The sequence below is a fragment of the Meleagris gallopavo genome, chromosome 7 (genome assembly GCF_905368555.1).
Source record: "Meleagris gallopavo chromosome 7, MGAL_WU_HG_1.1, whole genome shotgun sequence".
NCBI classification, from domain to species: Eukaryota; Metazoa; Chordata; class Aves; order Galliformes; family Phasianidae; genus Meleagris; species Meleagris gallopavo.
The window spans coordinates 20,511,728-20,530,620 of NC_139410.1; the positions used below are offsets into that span (position 1 = coordinate 20,511,728).

Sequence of the window (18,893 nt, forward strand, 5' to 3'; positions counted from 1 at the left end):
TGTCATAAATGTGGAAAGAAGAAAAGCTTAGTTACTGGGGATTTGTTTAGCTGTGTGTTTGGCTTCAGCTTTAGTTGTTTTTTTACATTATTCTATCTACTTTTGGTCTGTTGTCATGCACAACTTACATCTGTAAATGTCCATTTCCTCATCTGGAAAATATAAATATTTTAGAGTAGTATTGAAAGAATTAACTTTTAATTCTTTGTGTGTACTGTATAAACACTCCGGAGAAGGGTCTCAGGAGCAGTAGCTGTACAAAACTTGTAAGTTTCATTCTTTGCCAGGTAAATTTTGGTTTGTTTCTAATGCTCCAGTGTTTGTAAATCTTGATGAAGCATGTGCATTTAGACTTCCAAATTAGAAAAACCCATAATACGCAGCATATAGTCACTTAGCAAAGTCATTTGGATCTTGTGAGTTTGAGTCATTTCCTTTGAGGCATTCTCTAAATTATTGTTCCTTAGAGGAAGCTTCATGTTTGGAAATAAAAACTATTAACTGAGCAAAACCTATGTCTGCAATTTTGCAATGTTCTGGTTTTCACAATCATCTTCTTTCTTTTTTTTTTAATTTTAATTTTGAACAGCTGGTATTATCTTGCTAGGAAACTATCCTTGCTGAGCTCAGTTCTGGCCTTAGTATACAATGTATCAAGAACAATGTATTTTGGTCTTCTCAGCCTTTTTACTTGTATGGTTCCTGTCAACAAGGTGAATACCTGGCTACAAATTTATTCCTGGATTTCAATGACAAGACTGGATCTTATTCAGAAGCATTTTCTTGCATAATTTCACTGTTGTGACAAGAGCTGAAAAAACACAAGTTTATGTGAAAATAGGGTGTATTCCAGACAGCTGAATTGAATTTCTTTCAGACTGCCCACCAAGACTAATGCAATGACTGTTGCCAAAACACTGCCAAATGGGCTCAGATCAGCCCCTGCCTCACGAGGGGCAGCATGATGGTCATGGTTCAAACTCCAGCCCACTCTGTTAGGCTGAGGAGTTGACCACTTTTGGTTGGTAGTATAGTGGGTTTTTTTTTTCCTCTGCAAACCATTATTTCATGCTTTGCTAGATACCTCGGTGTAACAGGAAATCTATTATTTCATCTCCTGTATTTTCAGTTTTTAGAGAAGCCAGAGGGAATGATTTTAGTTTGTAGTCTTCTGGGGCAGGTGGCGTTACCCATTGCTGCTACTGTGGCCGCAAGATGCAAGCTGAGCTGAGCCTGGCTGACTGCTAGAGCTGTGAGACACGCCTAAGAGCCTCCAGTCACATGAGGGTGCTGGGAAGGAGCACCGAGCAGAGCAGAAAGGAGAGGGTAGCTGGGAACGCCGTGCCGCGTGGCTGCAGGCTGCTTCGAGCGGCCGTTCCTCTGCTCGGCCCAATGTGCAGCTGCTGGCGCGCGCGGCCACCAGGGGGCAGCGTGCCTTGCCTGCGGCCGTTACTCCGCCGCAGCCGCCTCCTAACCGTAGCTATTTCCGCCCCCGGCCCGCAGCCAGCCGCTGTAAGGCGGTGCCGCGAGGTTTTTCTCCTCGCAGCAGCGCTGATGGGCGAGATTGAGACTAGCTGGGCAAAACCAGTCTTGCGAGCAAAGCGTACTTCTCTTTTCAAGCATTTCTTCACTCTTCTGAGGCTCCTCTTGTGTAACTTGACGCGGCGGTCCAAAGAGTTTTCTGTTTGCAGGCGGCCTCATTTCAGTGAGCTGAATGAAATAAGTACAGTTGATGACTTGAGCACTGTTCTGAAATGCCGTGGGCCAGCAGAGTTATGTCTGAGCTCAATTATGTGGAAGTTTACTGTTTTCTGAGGGGAAAAAAAAAAAGTAATTATCTTATATGGAAGATGTTAAGCAAATTGTGTATCTGTTTCTTGGTTTGAATGTTTATGTTATCATTTATTATTTTAGAAAGTAAACAAGAAAGAGTTATAGATAAACAATAACAACGTGCCTGAATTTTCATTTAATTTCTCAGTAGGAAGTAGAAATAAGGTCATGAATATGTCCTGAGAATGTGAGGGCTGCCAAAATACACTGTAGATGCTTTTCAGAGAAAAACAGTAGATATCAAATAACTGTTGAGTCATAAAACCCAGATGTTGGTTACAGCTCACATTGGTGAGAAGTATATAATCACCACCACTGTAGCTGCCCAATGTCCATTTCTGCTTCAAGAACTTCCCCGAAAGCCTGTTTCTAATTTTATGGAAACCCTTTGAAATTTGGCACAGTTTACAAAAGTATGTAGGAAAAAAAAGTCTGCCAGAGGTTTGGCCTCTAACTGTGAAAACAGACACTGCCTTTTTCAACTCCTCTCCTAGATCCGCTGACCAGCTCCCAGAAAAAAAAGAGTTTGTGTTCTTTAGGAAGACTGCAGAAAAATGAAGGTCTGTATGCTGCTGAATTCAGCTTTCGATAATATTTGCATCTGTTGTTTTAAACTGTTGGTTGTTGTACAAGGCTGGGCTCTGTTGTGAAAGTATTTGCCTTAAAGAAAAAGGAAAGGGAAGTCTTTTCAAATGTACCGTGGAGATATTTTTTGCTTTTTACTTTTTCTTTTTTTTCTTTTTCTTTTTTTTTCTGGACGGATTTCAGCCGTTAAAAGGAATAAGAGAATTTAATTAGATAGCTATAACAGTTTACCTCAGAAAATATTAGTAATTATTTTTTGTTTCTGTCCTGCAGACCCGGCTAAAAGTACTATTTGGCGTGGTTGTATGTGTTTTGCTTTCCTTATTTCTTATATGTATTGTACTGCTTCCATCCAAAGGTAAGGCATTTCTATCTAATGTAGCAGAAAACACAATGTTTTTAGCTTCTTTGGCTTTTAAAGTTCATAAAAGTTTGTCAAATCATCTCTAGGATTGTCGTGCCTGTACTGTTACGGCTTTATCACTTTACAGAAATGTACTGACAGCTGAAATGTCCTGAAGGTATGATCGAAATGCCAGCAGATGTTGAAACAATGAACCCTTTGAAGTGAAAAGCGCCTCAGTTAACTTTACTCATGACGTATGACAATCTTAGACAAGACTGCAGAAATAGTTCTTAGATCTCATATTATATATATGTTAGGAGCTATGAGAGTCTCACAGTCTGTTAATAGTTTCTTTCAGCTTGGTGAACCTGTATTTTAATAATTATTAAGGATCTCTAGACAATTGCAAGTTAAATATTTCTCTGATGAAAGGATGTGGTGAATTGTTTGTGGACATGTTTAAGATTGCATTTGGAAATTAAAGCCAGCATTGGATAAAATAGGAGTGCATGGTTTGTTCTAGTATGATGCTAGCTGTGAGTAATTGCTGATGCACAGAACGATCTGTTGAGTCCACTGGTAAAGCTTGAAGTGTGTGTGGTTTGATATTTAGAGTCTGAATGGCACTGGCTTTAATGGGCATTTTTTTCTGTGAGAAATCCAGTAAGAGAGAGATAAGTATTTATATATCCCTTTCACTACAATGGATGAATTGAATGCCTCTGAAATATTTAAAACAGTAATAATTATATATAAATATATATATATATATTCCAGTAGCAGCAATAATTTCTTTTTTCTATAATTATTCTTTGCCGATATGTTGGCAAATCAGGTTCAGCTTTACCTTTACTTAGTCTTATAGCTAATATTCAACTTTAGTGGAAGGTCAAATCTCCCTTTCTTACCTGATATTTCATTTTAATATATTTAGCATGAGTACTTCTGCTGGGGAGGAGTTGGAGATTTATAAGGTAGGGCTAATTCTGTTCTGCATCATATGAACACGAGGATACATTGTATCATGGCTGGAGGTAGCACTGCAAAGAGATACCAACCTTATAGAATAGAATCATAAGTTAAGGTTGGAAAAGGCCTCTAAGATCATCTTGTCCAACCATCTACCTACCACCAATATTGCCCTCTAAACCACATCCCAGGGTACTACATCTACACGTTTCTTGAACACCTCCAGGGTGATGACTCCACCACCTCACTGGGCAGACTGTTCCAGTATCTGACCACTCTTTTGGAGAACTTTCTCCTAATATCCAACTAAACCTCCCCTGGTGCAACTTGAGGCCTCTTGTCATATCACAGTTACCTGGGAGAAGAAGGCAGCACCTGCCTCACAACAACCTCTTTTCAGGGAATTGTAGATACAGATCTGGTCTCCCCTCTAGATTAAATAATCCCAGTTTCATTAGCCACCCCTCATAAGACTTGTGGTCCAGACTCATCACAGCTTCACTGTCCTTTCCTCTCTGGACACACCCCAGGGCCTCAGTGCACTTACTGTAATGGGAAAATGGAATACAATACTCGAGGTGTGGCATCACTAGAGCTGAGTACAGGGGGAGTATCACCTCCCTGCTCCTTCTGGCTACATTATTTCTTATACAAGCCAGGATGCCATAGGCTTTCTTGGCCAGCTGGGCACACTGCTGGCTCATCTTCAGCTGAGCACTGACCAACACCTCCAGATCCTTTTCTTCTGCACAGCTTTCCAGCCACTCTGCCCCAAGCCTGTAGCATTGCATGGAGTTATTATGATCTAAGTGCAGAACCTGGTGCTTAGTCTTGTTGAACTTCATCCCACTGGCCTCTTTCTAAATTAACCACAAGATTTTCAAAAGCACTCGGGATATTGGGCTGTATCTCTTAAAAGGTCATAGAAACCAAATTTGTAGTCTAAAATAAGCGAGAAATTTTTACCCTAAATACATAACTAGAAAGTGATTGTTTTCATGAATTGGAATATGATACAAGATAGCAGAATTCCTTCTGTTATTAAAAAAAAGAAAAAAGAAAATAATAAACCTTAGCAGTTTTCCTGGAATATCCTGAACTTTTCCAAGAGCCTTTCTTTGTGTCCCAGGATCCAACCACGCCTCAAAATGGAGTCCTTCTCTGAGCTCTTCCCCATTTGGGCTTTGTTTACATCACGCTTCTGGTTACCAGATCTCTACAGATAGGTCTTGCACTAAACACTGCTGTTGGGATGTGAAAGAGAACTCTGCAACTGCCTTAAACAGGTAGCAAATATGAAGGGAAACAAATGAAAGGGAAAAAAGTATATCTTGAATTTATCTACTTATGTGAACTAGTTTTTGTAGTGAAAATTTGCTTGTGTGTTTAGTGAAAGAATTCATATACAATTAGATACACAACTAGATTTTCCTCTTTCTCAGCTACTTGTACCATTTGGAGTTCTAGAGAATATAAAAATAAAAATTAAAAAAAAAGAAAAAGAAAAGAAAAAAAGAAAAAAAGAAATAAAATAAAAAAAAAAGATAAAAATTAAATTCTGATGTAACTATATATTCTCTAACAAACCTCAGGGTCATAGGTTTAGTTTCACAGTCCATGATGGGGTGCCTGGTTAAGTATGGTCAAATCTACATTTATCTAACAGTGAAAGCTCAGTATTGAGCCAGATTTACCAAATTTGCACGTTAAGAAAGGACAGAATATTTTGATGAAATTTCAGTTTAAAAAAGCAGTGAGGAGAATAAGAAAGTGGAGCATGAGGATTGGATTAGCAGCCTGAAGAAGTTGCTAAATATCCTGGAAGGTACTGTAGGAGGAAATGAATGTATTTTTCCTTTCTGAAGTTACCACATACCAGCTGACTGGTCTCAGTCTGAGCTTCTTCAGCCATTATAGAGAATTTATAGAGAATTAATGTCATCTGTAGTTTCTTTTAACAGTGACTTCACAACAAATCATATTGAACATCACATATAGATCCAGGGGGATGAAATAGAATTTGTCTTCTTTACAGAATACTCTTGAAGGAGAATTTCAGACAACTGTAGAATACAGAGTTATGTCAAACATGTCTGACTGTGGCTTCCTATTCTCTGGTGGAGCTGCAAACACTGCAGTGATCTGTTTAAATACCTAAATGTTTCTGGATTCCTAATAGTCTGGAGGAACTATAAATTTATTTTGTGGTTACAAATTTTGCAAGTAAAATAGAGACAGGAAGTAACTACAGAGATGGAATTTTGTTTGTACATTCCACTTCGGCTACTGCTTAACTGAAAGGATGTGGTGATCTGGAAAGATTAATTATTAAATGTTATATAGACACAGACAGACTAAATCTCTGCATAAGAATTCAGCACAGAAAAATTATCATCTATAATATTGAGAAGACTGAAAGATATAATTTAGTTCTGACTTGTCTAAATTTCTAGTAATTTCATGTTCATGAATCTTTCAAAAATATGGTATCTGGTTTTGTTTTATACATGGAAGTATATCAATATGTGAAAATCTCTCAAAAGTTACACTGGATTTTTTTTTCATTTTTTATTTTTTTGATCTTGTAGAGGATAGTATGGGGGTAGTACTTAGCTGTAGTGATTACACAATTTCTGCGAGTCTGAGAAGAGCAATATGGACAATGTCAATATCATAATTGCAGGTGACTGCAAAACTAGTGACTTTTTTTTTGACATTTCTCCAAGTTAGGAATGTGCTTTGTGACTTACCTTGATATGATAACCCAACTCAAAACTGTTCAGAAAAGTTCTTTTCACATGTAGACAGGTGTAACTGGTCCTGTTCTTCAGCAGCATTAGTAAGGAATAAAATACCTCTTTGTGCCTGAAAAGCAGTAGCACAACCACAAGAAGCATTATTTTTTTCTTGTGTTATTTTTAAGAACATCCAGAACCCTGACTCATCAATGTTCCTGTTCCCATTACATTCTTGACCTAGGCCTGAGACTAAGCCCTTGCTTCTTCAATGTTGCAGGGAATACAGTACTATCTGCAAGCTGGCTGTCCGAAAACAGTAACCACTTTTGTCAAGTCATCTAATTACTGTGTGACAGTGGCTGCTAAATAAAATATGTATAAATATTCATTATAAATATGTAAGTTAAAATACATTTTTTATGTGGTTTAATCTGACAGAAGACATAATGTATGTGAATTCACATTATGGAACAAGCTAACACGGCTTTCAAGTCTGAAACAAGAGTTTTGTTGGCCTACTAAATCCAGTCATTAAAGGGAGCATTCCAGATAATACAAGTGAAATTTAATAGTCCTTAACATTGTTCTATTTTTAATATAGCTAAAAGTTCTCTTGTCTATGCTTTGTTAAACTCTCCCATAGAACAAACTGGACACTATAGAAGGTATCTTCCTAGAACCAGTGATGATTAATAGGTGTTTACAGGCTTTTAATGCCAGTTTTATATCTGTACATGGGATATGCTGAAATGCATTTAATTATGACCATGGAATATTAAAAGCAAAGTTACTGTGAAGCAAAGTAACCAATTCAGTGCACAATATTATTCTGCATTTTCTGAATTATTATTATTTTTTTTTAAATATGCAAGACAAATACAGATACAAATACACCCTGTAGTTGAGTGAAAATTGACCACCAAGCACTAAAATAAAATGGTGAGGTAATAAAGGGAAGAAAGCAAAGTTAAAATTTGGTCATTTTCAAAACCTGACATTTCTGTGGTTGGCTTCCTTTTTGTTTCTGGTTATCTTCTCTCATCTTTGCGATTTCACGGAGAAAAGAAGCGGAGCCTACTGACAATGATCCAAATTGCTGTTTATACAGTGCCACAAATGTGTAAAGTACTTTTCTTGTTGGGATCTATTCTGTGAACAGAGATTTCAAGTACTATTATTGAACTAGTCTTTAGTTACAGAAAGAATCAGCAACAATTACAGCAAACAATTAAAGCTGCTGCTCCCAATTAAAGTGAAATGTATCTTTAGTTGCTTAGAAACAAGCATTCTAAAACTAAAGTTAAGCAAATGAAAGTTGTGTTCGCCTTCAGTTTTTAGGTTTTTTGCAGTCCATGGGTAGGAATTCAGATAGGAGTGGACATATTTTGAAAATCATTAACAGTCACAATAAATTATCACAGAATATTAAGTAAGCAAGGGTGAGATGGTGAGCAGAGTAAAGTTTAAATTAGAGCTGTAAAAATTAGAGCACAGATAAGATATTTGTGATGTTGCTTTTCTAAAAATTTCTATTAAGCCGAGAGAAGGAATAAGGAAATTTTACCAGATGAAGATATCGAACAGGATTGTAAATTTAAGCCTACTTTACGCACAGCTATGGAAATAGATTTTTATCATGGGTTTCTTTAGCTGATAGACATTCATTTAGAGAATTTAAACTGGAAGCTGATATAAGTAGTCATCACTTGGTATAAATATAAGTAGATTCATATACTCTGAAATTTTATGTGCACTTTTAAAGGTTTTGCTGTCGTCTGTGCTTGTCATTAATATATCAAGGATCTGTAACATACTATCATGGAACTAGCAGGAGGAAATAACTTCTTATTGAACTTTTGGGGATATTTTCTGGACACATTGCTACCTCAGAGTTTATACTGATAGGTTTTTACTCATGGATTGGCATTTAGTTTTATTTCTCATGACAGTTTTCTTCTGCATTAGTGCAGACAAGGCTAGTGTTAGAAGTCAACCTGACATGTGTATTCTACAGTAAGTAATAGTCACATATCTGAAAAAAGAAGGGATTATCATTAGAAAGTACCAAAGGAGAGAATATGAAGAAACGTTTCCCAGGAAGTGAGTGTGATGTTAGCTGAGAGGGAGGCTGTAATGAGGAAGTGATGGAGCATATGAAACCTGAGGGCAGTGAGTCATTCTGATTATCTGGCTGCATTGTGAGAACTCTGAAGGAACAAACAGGGGAAGTGGCAGAAATCTAGGAGACTGCTTGTGACATCTCCTCTACTTCTTATAACCATGGCAAAATCTGCCTTAACTTCAAAGAAGATAAATTATCAAGCCTTGAAAGCGGCCAAATTTGAAAAATGCCTTTCTTTTCCTGTGTCTTTTGGAGATTAAACATTTTGAATAATCTTTGACTTGAGAACTTTATGCTATTTCTTTTTGTTGTTGTTTTGTTTATTACATTTTTATAATGCTTATTTTTTCCTTCCCCATTTCTGTGCATTTAGCAAGCTAGCAATTCAGCATTTCCCTCTTCTTTTCAGAGCTGATTGCCCTTACTTTTTGTTTGGAACCCTTGCTCTAGTTTAAGGTGCTTTCATTTTTAAAATAAACAGTCAAAGAAAAGCCACAAAACCAGCTAAATCTTTGTGCATTTTTTATGTAGCTGTCTGATCTAGCTGGAAATCAAATATCAGAGCACCTGTTTTCTTTAGGGAATCATTGCCAATTTGTCTTTAAAGCACTGATTAAAAAGTTGAAGCTTGGGCTCAGTTGTTCATTACTTTTCAACATTGTTTGTACCTTTGTAGCCTTGTCTGTTTATTTCATACAGCTACTAAGAAATATATGTGGATGATGATCATTTTGGAGTTCTCATATCCATCTTCTAGCCTGAATTGATGAGGCTTTTTTTGAAATTTGGCAGTAAAAATTTGTATGGACATGCTGTTTGAATTTCTGCTGAATACATATAGATCTTTATTAAAATAGTTTTCTCTGTTCACAAGTTCAAACAACTTCAAATAAGTCCAAGAAACCTATGCTTTAAGAAAACTTTGATTTGCCCTTTGTAAGAGAGGCTTTCCATGTAGTCCCAAGGTATTCAAGTAATTATATCTCAGCAAATAAATTTCTGGGTGAAATTAATTAGTCCAACTAGTTCCTAATTTCGTACCTCTAAAGGTGAATCCTTCAGATGGTGGAGAGCAGTAACAGAATTTTTCTCTCTTCTGTGCTGTCTGCATGGTTCCAGTATTATGCTATCCTCTCTCTGCTTTGGTACTTAAATATACACAGGTGTTTTAATTTCAGCTGGGATGTAATTGTTTTCTTCAGAGCATCTGGTATGATGTTATGTTTTTGTTTTGGGAGAAAAACAACATTGATAACACGCTGATGTTTATAGTTGCCTTCTAAGCAGTGTTGTGTAGAGCCAAGGCCATTTTCAGCAAAGGTCCCAAGGAGCTGGGAGGAAAAGAATGAGGACAGTCGACTTAAACAGGCCAAAGGGATATCCCATACCATATAACATCATGTGAAAAGAGTTCTGAAGGAGGTGGGAGTGCGTCTCACTCTTCTGCTGCTTGATGGGCTAGCTGGACATTGGCTATGGGCTGATGAGCAATTCCTTGTGCATCAAATGTTGTGTGTGTATATATATACATATATATATATCTATATAGTCATGACTATTTTCCTTTTATCTATCTTGGTAAATAGTTTTCTCTAAACATATGAGTTCTACTTTGTTGTTTGGTTTTTTCATTCTCTCCTTCATCTCATTGATAGCGGAGAGTGAGCAAATGATTCTGTGGTGCTGAACCACCTACTGGGTTAAACCACAACAGTAAATTGGTCAGAAAGTAATCCCTCCTATTTGTTTCCATAGAAACCATAGCAGATAAAAAAGAGCACAATAACACTATCTGATAGAACAAATTCTCAGCTACAAAGCACTATTTTCCAATATATTCACCGCCATTAGCTATGCATTTTCACAAGTGATGAAACAGGGCGTGTATTACGCATTTGTAAAAATCTGCACCAGCAGAAATGAACCACTGTTGGTGTCACCACTGATGAAATGCATCACCCACCACCTCACTGTGCTCACATCCACTGTGGGGTCTCCATAAATGGTCAGTGAGTGTCAATAAATGTCAGTGGATGCCATTTTTTCTGCATGGAGGAATTCAATTCCACCCCTTTGCTTCATCCACACTTCCATGTCAGTCACTGTTGTGTCAGATTGCCCCTATAACCATCTGTTACACTGCAATAACATGTAATTGAATATTGGTGTGAAGATTCAATCTCCTCTGCCATCCCACCAACATTCACCTCTGACAGTAACATAGTAAAATAGGAGGTATTGCTTTCAGAGCAGCCCGTGTAGATAAGAGGAAATATTTAACTAAGTAATGATTATTTTTTTAAAATTTCACTTAACAGCATTGCTTTAACAGAAGGTTTTTGTTTTATTGTAAGTTGTCACAACAGCTGATGGTCCTAGAGCTCTGACACTGGACGATTACTTGAATGGAAATTTTCAGTATAAAACATATTTTCCATACTGGGTGTCAGGTAAGTAATTTTTTTTTCTCTGAGGTACATAAGTATTTTTAATATGTGTTTTCTGACGCATACTAAGAAATATACTTTTCTTCCAGCTTTACTCCGAATAAATGCTAACAATAAAATTAAACAATTTACTAGTCAAAACTCAAGATTAAATTTACACTTCTGTCAGGGATTCTAGAAATTCCTGGTATTCAATGTTGCAACAGAAATATTGGAGTTAAGCATAAGCTATCATTTTACAGAGGCTTTTGTTGCTGTATTTCTTTTAGCGTCATACTCAATACAGCATGGTAAAGAAATTTGTCAATATGTCAGTCATGTTTTAAGGAATCTCCCTTTTTTTTGTGCTTGTCATAGTATTTCTTCACTTGCTATTAATTATAATTGAGGTAGCCTGTATTGCAGGCCCTGTTTTTGTTTCCAGTATTACTTAGTGCTGCAGTAAGCCAACTGCTCTTATCTCTTATATATGGAAATACAAACACTGCTAAAATTTTGAGTTCCAAGGCAATGCATAGGAAGTAAGGATGAGTTTCTTAGCAAGTTCCTTAACACAGGAGATAAAGACACAAAGTTAGTTGCTGCTGATGTATGTGTCAATGTGTGTCCAAAATACTACTCTTGTTATCACTGAACTGCAGCAGCACCAGAAGGTTTAAGCTAGATTGGATTACGTTCTAGTACTTGCAGTACTACCACTTATATCTGTGCATTGCCTCAAGCAGTTATTATTTTATCAGTAGAAGCAAAAAACAAAATTCCCATTCACATGGAGTCTTATCAAGTTAGTTTAAACCCACAATTTTAGAACTGAACTGAAGCCCTCCAGGACGTTGCTAGCAGCAGTTTTAGTTTCACAGTTAGCAATTTGAAGTATGTAGACATGACTTATGTGATTTAAAAATTAGGTCACCATTTGTTAGAATTCTGTACGAATGTCTGAAGTATGTAGGCAGCATATCACCTAAACCTGATATTCACATTCTCTCTTTATAACTTCCTCACTTAGGCTTATCTTTCGTCTTAACAGTCACAAAACTCACACAAAAGTCATGCCATAGATTCCATAGATAGTCATGCCTACAGCATTCCATATGCCTACTTTTCTTCTGAAGCAGGAAGCTGAAATTGAATAACTTTTTATAAGGGGGCTTGAGATAACCACAAATGCTTTTACTCAAATCACGTAAGTGTTTTCTAAGTGTCCAAGAGTGATCTAGTTTCCTCCCTAAATAAAACCTTATACAATGTTTCAGACTGCTTTTAAATTGTTAGTCTTTCTCTCTTAAGCTACATCAAGCATGCAATTCCTTATCTTTATTTATAGCAATGAAAATTATGATGTGAAACTAAAATTCTCATCTTCATATCCTACCAAACTGTGGCTCATGTCTTGAACATAGGTAGGATTAAATTCAGTTCTCATTGGAGGCCACTCACCTTCATTATGTATGATCACTGTATGTGAGTAAGAGGAGTCATTTACGTACTGACAGTTACATGGTACTGCTGTTACATCTACAATCTGTAAAAATGAGAATATTCTGGTAAAATTATAAGCAAGGATGTTGAATGTTTTCATAATAGCTTTTATATTGTGATGCTGGCATGTGATGGATCCATCCCTATTATTCTTGATCATGTACTATTGAGAATAAAATCTGGCATTTAATAATGAAGCTAACTAGCTGATTCTGCATGCAGTATATGATCTTGAGAACATAATTAAGAACCTTCTTAAACTGTTAAAACTTGGCATTATTAGTAGAAAACTTCTCTTTGCGTTTGTAGATACTTACAGAGACTTGCTCAAAATCTACTTACTCACAAGGGTAGTGAACACTTTGGTAAACAGATCTGGTCTATTTTATCTTCTTTGTGAGGTAACAGCCCATTTATCTTGTTTTTTAAGATAGCGAATATCTTCACCAGAATCCAGAAGATGATATTATTCTTTTCAATGTTGACATGAACTACTTAACTACCATTATGACCAACAGCACAATGGTATGTATCTTTTCAACTAATAAAAAAGCAGTAAAATGCAGTTGTGCTTCAAGTATCTCTTGAAAAGTAATCAGATTAAAACTCGACTAATCATTATAGTGTTAGCTAAAATCTAATATACATCTTAACCTTTCAGAAACAAGTTAATGCTTCAAATTATGTGATGTCATCAGACAAATACTTCATAGCTCTGGAGAGCAATTATTCAAAGGTAATTATTTTATATGTTGCTTAATGAAATGTTTGATTTCATTCAGTATGTGTGCTTACTATGCATGAATTTTTTTCAGTCTTTTCTTGAGTAGAGTGAAAGGCTGTGAAAGCCATCTGATGATTTTTACTTATATCATCTTTTTTTCCAATTTAATATTTTTTTTCTTGCTTAATTTTTGCAGCTGTGGAGATATTCTTATACTGCATCATACCATATTTATGATCTCATATATGGGTAAGGCCTATATTTTTTACAAAGAGCTATGGTGATACTCTGTAAAAATATATTTGCAAGCATTTCATTGAAAAATTCTATAGCAATGTGACTATCTGCTGCTTGGCTTTTACTTGAAACTGTCACTTGTTTACTTGATTATTTTTATCTATTATTTCTGAAAAAATCAAAACATTTCTTGCCTCTAAGAAAATTCTACAGTCCATTCATCTATTCATCCAAATATGTGGATTGCTTTATATTTCATGCCCTGAAACTTCGACTACTCAAGATTCTCACCTTCTTTCTTCTTCATTGCATAATTTTATCCCACCCTTTTTGTCTGCTTTAGTCCACTTCAGTGTCACATCAGATGTCTCCTTCCCTTTCTTTTTTCTTAAATCATCAGGTTTTTTTATTAATCTTCAGCTTTCCTAAAAATCTCACATGTCCTTCAGTTATCTTGTAAAGTCTTGGGTTCCCCAAAAACTTTCAGCTCCTCCCATGGCATTTGGTCTCTTTCCCAAGATCTTCCCCAGACCATTCCTCTTTTGCTTTCCACTGAAGTCTGAAGGCCATCTGCTTTCCCACTCACGTTTTTATGCCAGAAGTCACTGAATGACTAAAAGCTTCTCAGTTCTGAGCAGGGACTGCACTAAGCTACATTCTTGGGAAACTCTTGGCTCAAGGTGACAGAATTACTACTAGCTTAAGTGAGTAGAGAGTTACTGCATGTGGCTATGTGGATCCTTAATAGGTGTTCTAACTGCTGCTGTTGAACTTGCTTCCGCATGTTATAACCTGGGAAATACAATGTGATCACTGAGTTCTTGTCTCCTTGATTGTTGAGGCTTGCTGAGACTACAATGCAAATAGCAGATCAAGGAAATGCCTGCAGATGCTCGTGCAGTTTTTAGAAAGGGATAAGGCTGCCTTCTTAGAACGCATAGAGTGTATTTTCAAATGCTTGAGCTGCACCAGCACTCAATTACACATTGTGCACACAATTACATTGTTGCATGCCTCACTGCCTGCATTAATTTTGCTTTGTTTATGAAACAAAAATATAGCCCTTCAAGAGTTTTATATGAAGGTACAGTGTAATTGTATGCATTTGTACTGTCAACATAAAGCCATTTCAACCTCTTTCCTTTTTTTAGTGGTTTTGTAACAGAAAATCAGCTTCCACATAAAATTCAGTATATATCCTGGTCACCCGTTGGACACAAACTGGTCAGTAAAAATAATAAGGCTAGAAAACTTTTATTTGCCTTTGGTTATTATTTCATTAGGCCATATTTTTGACAAGCCTATTTGTACCAAACTTGCTTATGAACAAGAATGATTAAAAAAAAAACAAACACCTTTTAATTTGTCAAATTTTAACTTCACTCTTTTCAATGTAAGAATCTGCATTCCTAATGGCAGTATATATTTTACTTAGCTAGTCAGTCCTGTATCAAGCATTGACCAAGTAACTGTGTACAGGATTAAATATAGTTTTCAGGGCCTGAAAAACAATGAGTTTCTCTTTGACACCGTATAACATATGAGTTTAATATGGAGATTTAAAGATCCCATATTTAAAATGTGGTCTCAAATTTTATAAAAAATCTCTATTATTATTATTATTACTTAATAGTTCAAATTATTTTATTTCTTACTAATTCTTATGGACCTGTTGACTATAGTAGGAAGTTTACAAATGTTCATTCTTGGAATATTGATGCAAGAAAATACATTTTAAGCATCATACTAATTTCAGAAAACTCACAAGAAATAAAAATTTAAATGGAAAAAATATATATTTTTTATATAAGAGAGTCCTATATTTCATTGGAGAGTCATAGTTGAATGTAGAATTTGTCCCATAAGATAAAATTTATTTACAGAAGTACTTGTTTTTGCAGTATTTGCAAAGGTTTTAATACAGAGTTATTTAAAAATATATATTTCTTGTTTTGTATTCATTGACTGCAAAAAATCTGACAACTCCTCTTTTTGATGCATGTACTCATAAAAAAATTTCTTATCTTTAGGCATATGTTTACCAAAATAATATCTATTTGAAACAAAGTCCAAGAGAGGCACCAATTCAGCTAACTAGTGATGGAAAAGAAAATGAAATATTTAATGGGATACCTGATTGGGTCTATGAAGGTAAGTAAATCTTGAAGGGCAACAACATATGAAATCTACATTACTAAGTTCTCATAATCCATTCTAAATCATCCGTGTTGATTAAATGGTTTTAGAGCCCTAAGTATTACTTTATTTATTCCATATAAGGATTTCTTGGAACCAGAAAGTACTTCTTATTTTGGGGAGAGAGAGGATGAGAAAGGAGTCATATTTACTGAAACTGTTTTAAGTGGATGTATACTAATCACAATGTACTTTTTAATGTCTCTTAGAAAGGAGCCAAGGGGCATTCAAATGTGAAGATGGCAAATTCAAACTAGAATATTTTTTCTTTCACATAATATAGCTAGTCCCTTTCTATATCATGTTTTGTTGTTTACCATGCCCTCTTTGTACATCTGAGCACTGCTCATGGGCTTTCAAGGCAAATCTTCCCAAGCTTGGAGGCAGCATTGGATAAAAGAGTGAAGAATGTTCCTGAAAGTGTGGAATCATAGGATCAAAGAATCACAAAGGTTGGAAAAGACCTACTAAGATCATCCAGTCCAACTGTTAACCTGTCACAAATATTTCCCACTAAACCATGTCTCACAGTAACCTTTCCTGGGACCGAGGTCAGGCTGACAGGCCTGTAGTTCCCTGGATCCTCTTTGCAATTTGTCATGTAGATGGGAGTCACACTGGCTAGCTTTCAGTACTTTGGGACCTAACTTGTTGCCTAGGAACACTGATAGATGATGGAAAGCAGCTTGGCTATCATCTCTACCAGGCTCCCTGAGCACACTTCGGTGGATGCTATCCAGCCCCACGGACTTGTAGCAGTCCAGGTGGAGTATTAGATCTCTAACAGTTTCCACCTGAATCACAGGGGGTTTTTTCTTCTCCCCATCCAAGACTTCCAGGTCAGGGCGTAGGGTACCCTGAGGATAACTGGTCCAACTTTTAAAGACAGATGTAAATAAGGCATTGAGAACCTAACCCTTTTCCATATCCTTGGTGGTCACACTCCCTGCCACATCTAGTGAAGGATGGATAGAAAGTAAGAGATGGAAACTGGCATCGCAAATGGATTAGAAGGCAGAGTTAATTTTTTCATAATCAGTGAGAGAGGAGTGCTGGGGTACAAGCAAGCTGTGAAGGGCTTTATAGGCAGGGGAAGCATGATTTGCTCAATGCTTTAAAAAAGGGAGAGTTAGTGAGGCTCACCAGAGAAGAGTAACAGAGTCACAGGTATTGCACTCCAGAGAGAAGTGTGAGACATTGGCAGAGAAATAGAATTAGATCTTGTTTTGGACAGGAGAAGAATCAGAGCTATAGAGAAGGAGAGAAAGAGAGGTGGAAATTCATATAGAGTGGGACTTTGCAGATGTATGTTTTGCCAATGAAATTTATAATCTGGGGGGAAAAAAAGCTGGAGAAGGGGTAAGATGGATTCCTCAAAGGTTTTATGCAAATATATTTTGGTGGAATCTGCCAAAACAACAGAACTTGGAAATGGGTGCCGCAGCTTCGTTAAGAATAATCTAGCTATCTATCTTAGAATCTTTATCTATCTTTATGGCTAGATATACAGTACCTGCCAGTGACTGCATTTTGCATTCATTCTGTGTAAGCAAAATCCTGAGTATTTAGCTACCGAACCTATATCAGAGCTTTATGAATTGGTATCCTCATTCTACTTTGTAGGTAGTGGTTGAGGATTAAGCTTTAGGGAAAATTTAAAAGTTGGTTGATTATTTGGTACTTCAATGCATAAAATAATAAACTCGTGCACTTGAATAGTCCAAGTGAGTTAAATGCAGTTTGTACATGTTTTGGGAGTTCTCAAGACCTTTCACATATGAGATGTATAGCAATATGTTTGATGTACATCTTGTTGTTTACCTAGTATAACTCTCTTTATATGTCTAGGTTGGTAAAAGTAAAATGATAAAATAGATTAGAAGATTGATTAATTACACTGAGAAACTGTTACGAACAATTTCTTTTTTTTCTCAGAGGAAATGCTAGCAACAAAATATGCATTGTGGTGGTCTCCAAGTGGAAAATACTTAGCATATGTACAATTTAATGATTCTGACATACCAGTAATTGAATATTCATATTTTGGTGAGGAACAGTACCCAAGAAAAATAATTATCCCATATCCCAAGGTATGTTTATCATTCTTTGTCTTACTTTCTGTTGAGAAATATGATAACTATAAAATCAGTTGTGCTTAAAAAATGTTTGTATTACAGTGCTTAAATCCATTGTGGCCAAGTTATAAAAAGATATAGAGACACTCAAAACTGTACATATTAAATAGTGTTAGTGAAATAAACAGAATTTCTCATGTAAGTAAAAGGTATACAGAAAAGAGCATGTTTGTATGGTCAAGCCTTACTTTTTTTCAATTCAGTTTACTTTGTCATGTATTAACTGTGGAGTTGTTATTTTCCAATACAGTATGTCAATTAAGAGACATTTTTTTAATTGTTTTAGTGAAGTAAAAGGTATGACAGCTTCAGTTTATTTACAGGCTTCATAGTGTGCTTTGTTCTCAAGGACTTGGGATTTTACCAGTTTTTTAGTGCCAAACTTAAGGCAAGAACCTCTTGGTTTTGCCTTTTTCAGCAACTCTATGACTCATCATCTTTGTATGACTACAAGTGATCATGTTAATGTGTCTTAACAAGGTCTCATTTGTCGGCCAAGTTCTGTTGCAAAGTGTAGGGTGTACTGCAGAGATCCACATTGAAAATACAACTCTGGTTCACATCAAGCATTACATTTTCAGTACAGAAAGGCACAGAATTGGATCGTTCAAAAGGTTTTCTTCTTTATTTACACTTCTGTAGGGTCACTTACAAGATCTTATAAGGTCACATTTGCAATGTTGTACTCAACTGAATAAATATTTTATATCCTATTTTCTATCCCACAAAAACTACTGCCATTTTCCTAGATCTGAATTTTATCTACATTTGAATAACCTCATACTTTTTTTTTTTTTTTTTTTTTTTTTGAAGGCTGGTGCTAAAAACCCTACCGTTAAAGTGTTTATTGTAGACACTACTAACATTGAAGCATTTGGTCCTAAAGAGGTGCCAGTTCCTGCAGTGATCGCATCAAGGTATTGTGCTCTCAAAATATCATCAGAGTTTTTTCAAAAACTTTTTGTCTGCTTGTCTTATATGCTTGAAACTGAATTGTTTTGTTAACAGTGGAGTGCCATATTAATCTCACAGATGCATCAGAAGATAAACAAAAATATACATTGATTATGTGTGCTCAT

At 36.1% G+C, this 18,893-nt stretch overlaps 1 protein-coding gene across 2 annotated transcripts in view; it reads left to right on the forward strand.

The window, feature by feature from the left end:
- The first annotated feature begins 2,083 nt into the window (after positions 1-2,083).
- Positions 2,084-18,893, forward strand: part of FAP (fibroblast activation protein alpha) — a 40,106-nt gene continuing 23,296 nt past the window's right edge. The window contains exons 1-10 of one of the 2 annotated variants that reach the window (XM_085228718.1): positions 2,084-2,393; positions 2,692-2,776; positions 10,948-11,043; positions 12,953-13,047; positions 13,184-13,258; positions 13,443-13,495; positions 14,635-14,707; positions 15,514-15,634; positions 17,615-17,769; positions 18,628-18,731. In XM_085228718.1, the coding sequence (XP_085084844.1) occupies positions 2,388-2,393; positions 2,692-2,776; positions 10,948-11,043; positions 12,953-13,047; positions 13,184-13,258; positions 13,443-13,495; positions 14,635-14,707; positions 15,514-15,634; positions 17,615-17,769; positions 18,628-18,731 (863 nt within the window). In that variant the 5' untranslated portion in view covers positions 2,084-2,387. The remainder of the gene's footprint in view (positions 2,394-2,691; positions 2,777-10,947; positions 11,044-12,952; positions 13,048-13,183; positions 13,259-13,442; positions 13,496-14,634; positions 14,708-15,513; positions 15,635-17,614; positions 17,770-18,627; positions 18,732-18,893) is intronic. The other variant, XM_085228717.1, reaches the window with a different exon arrangement.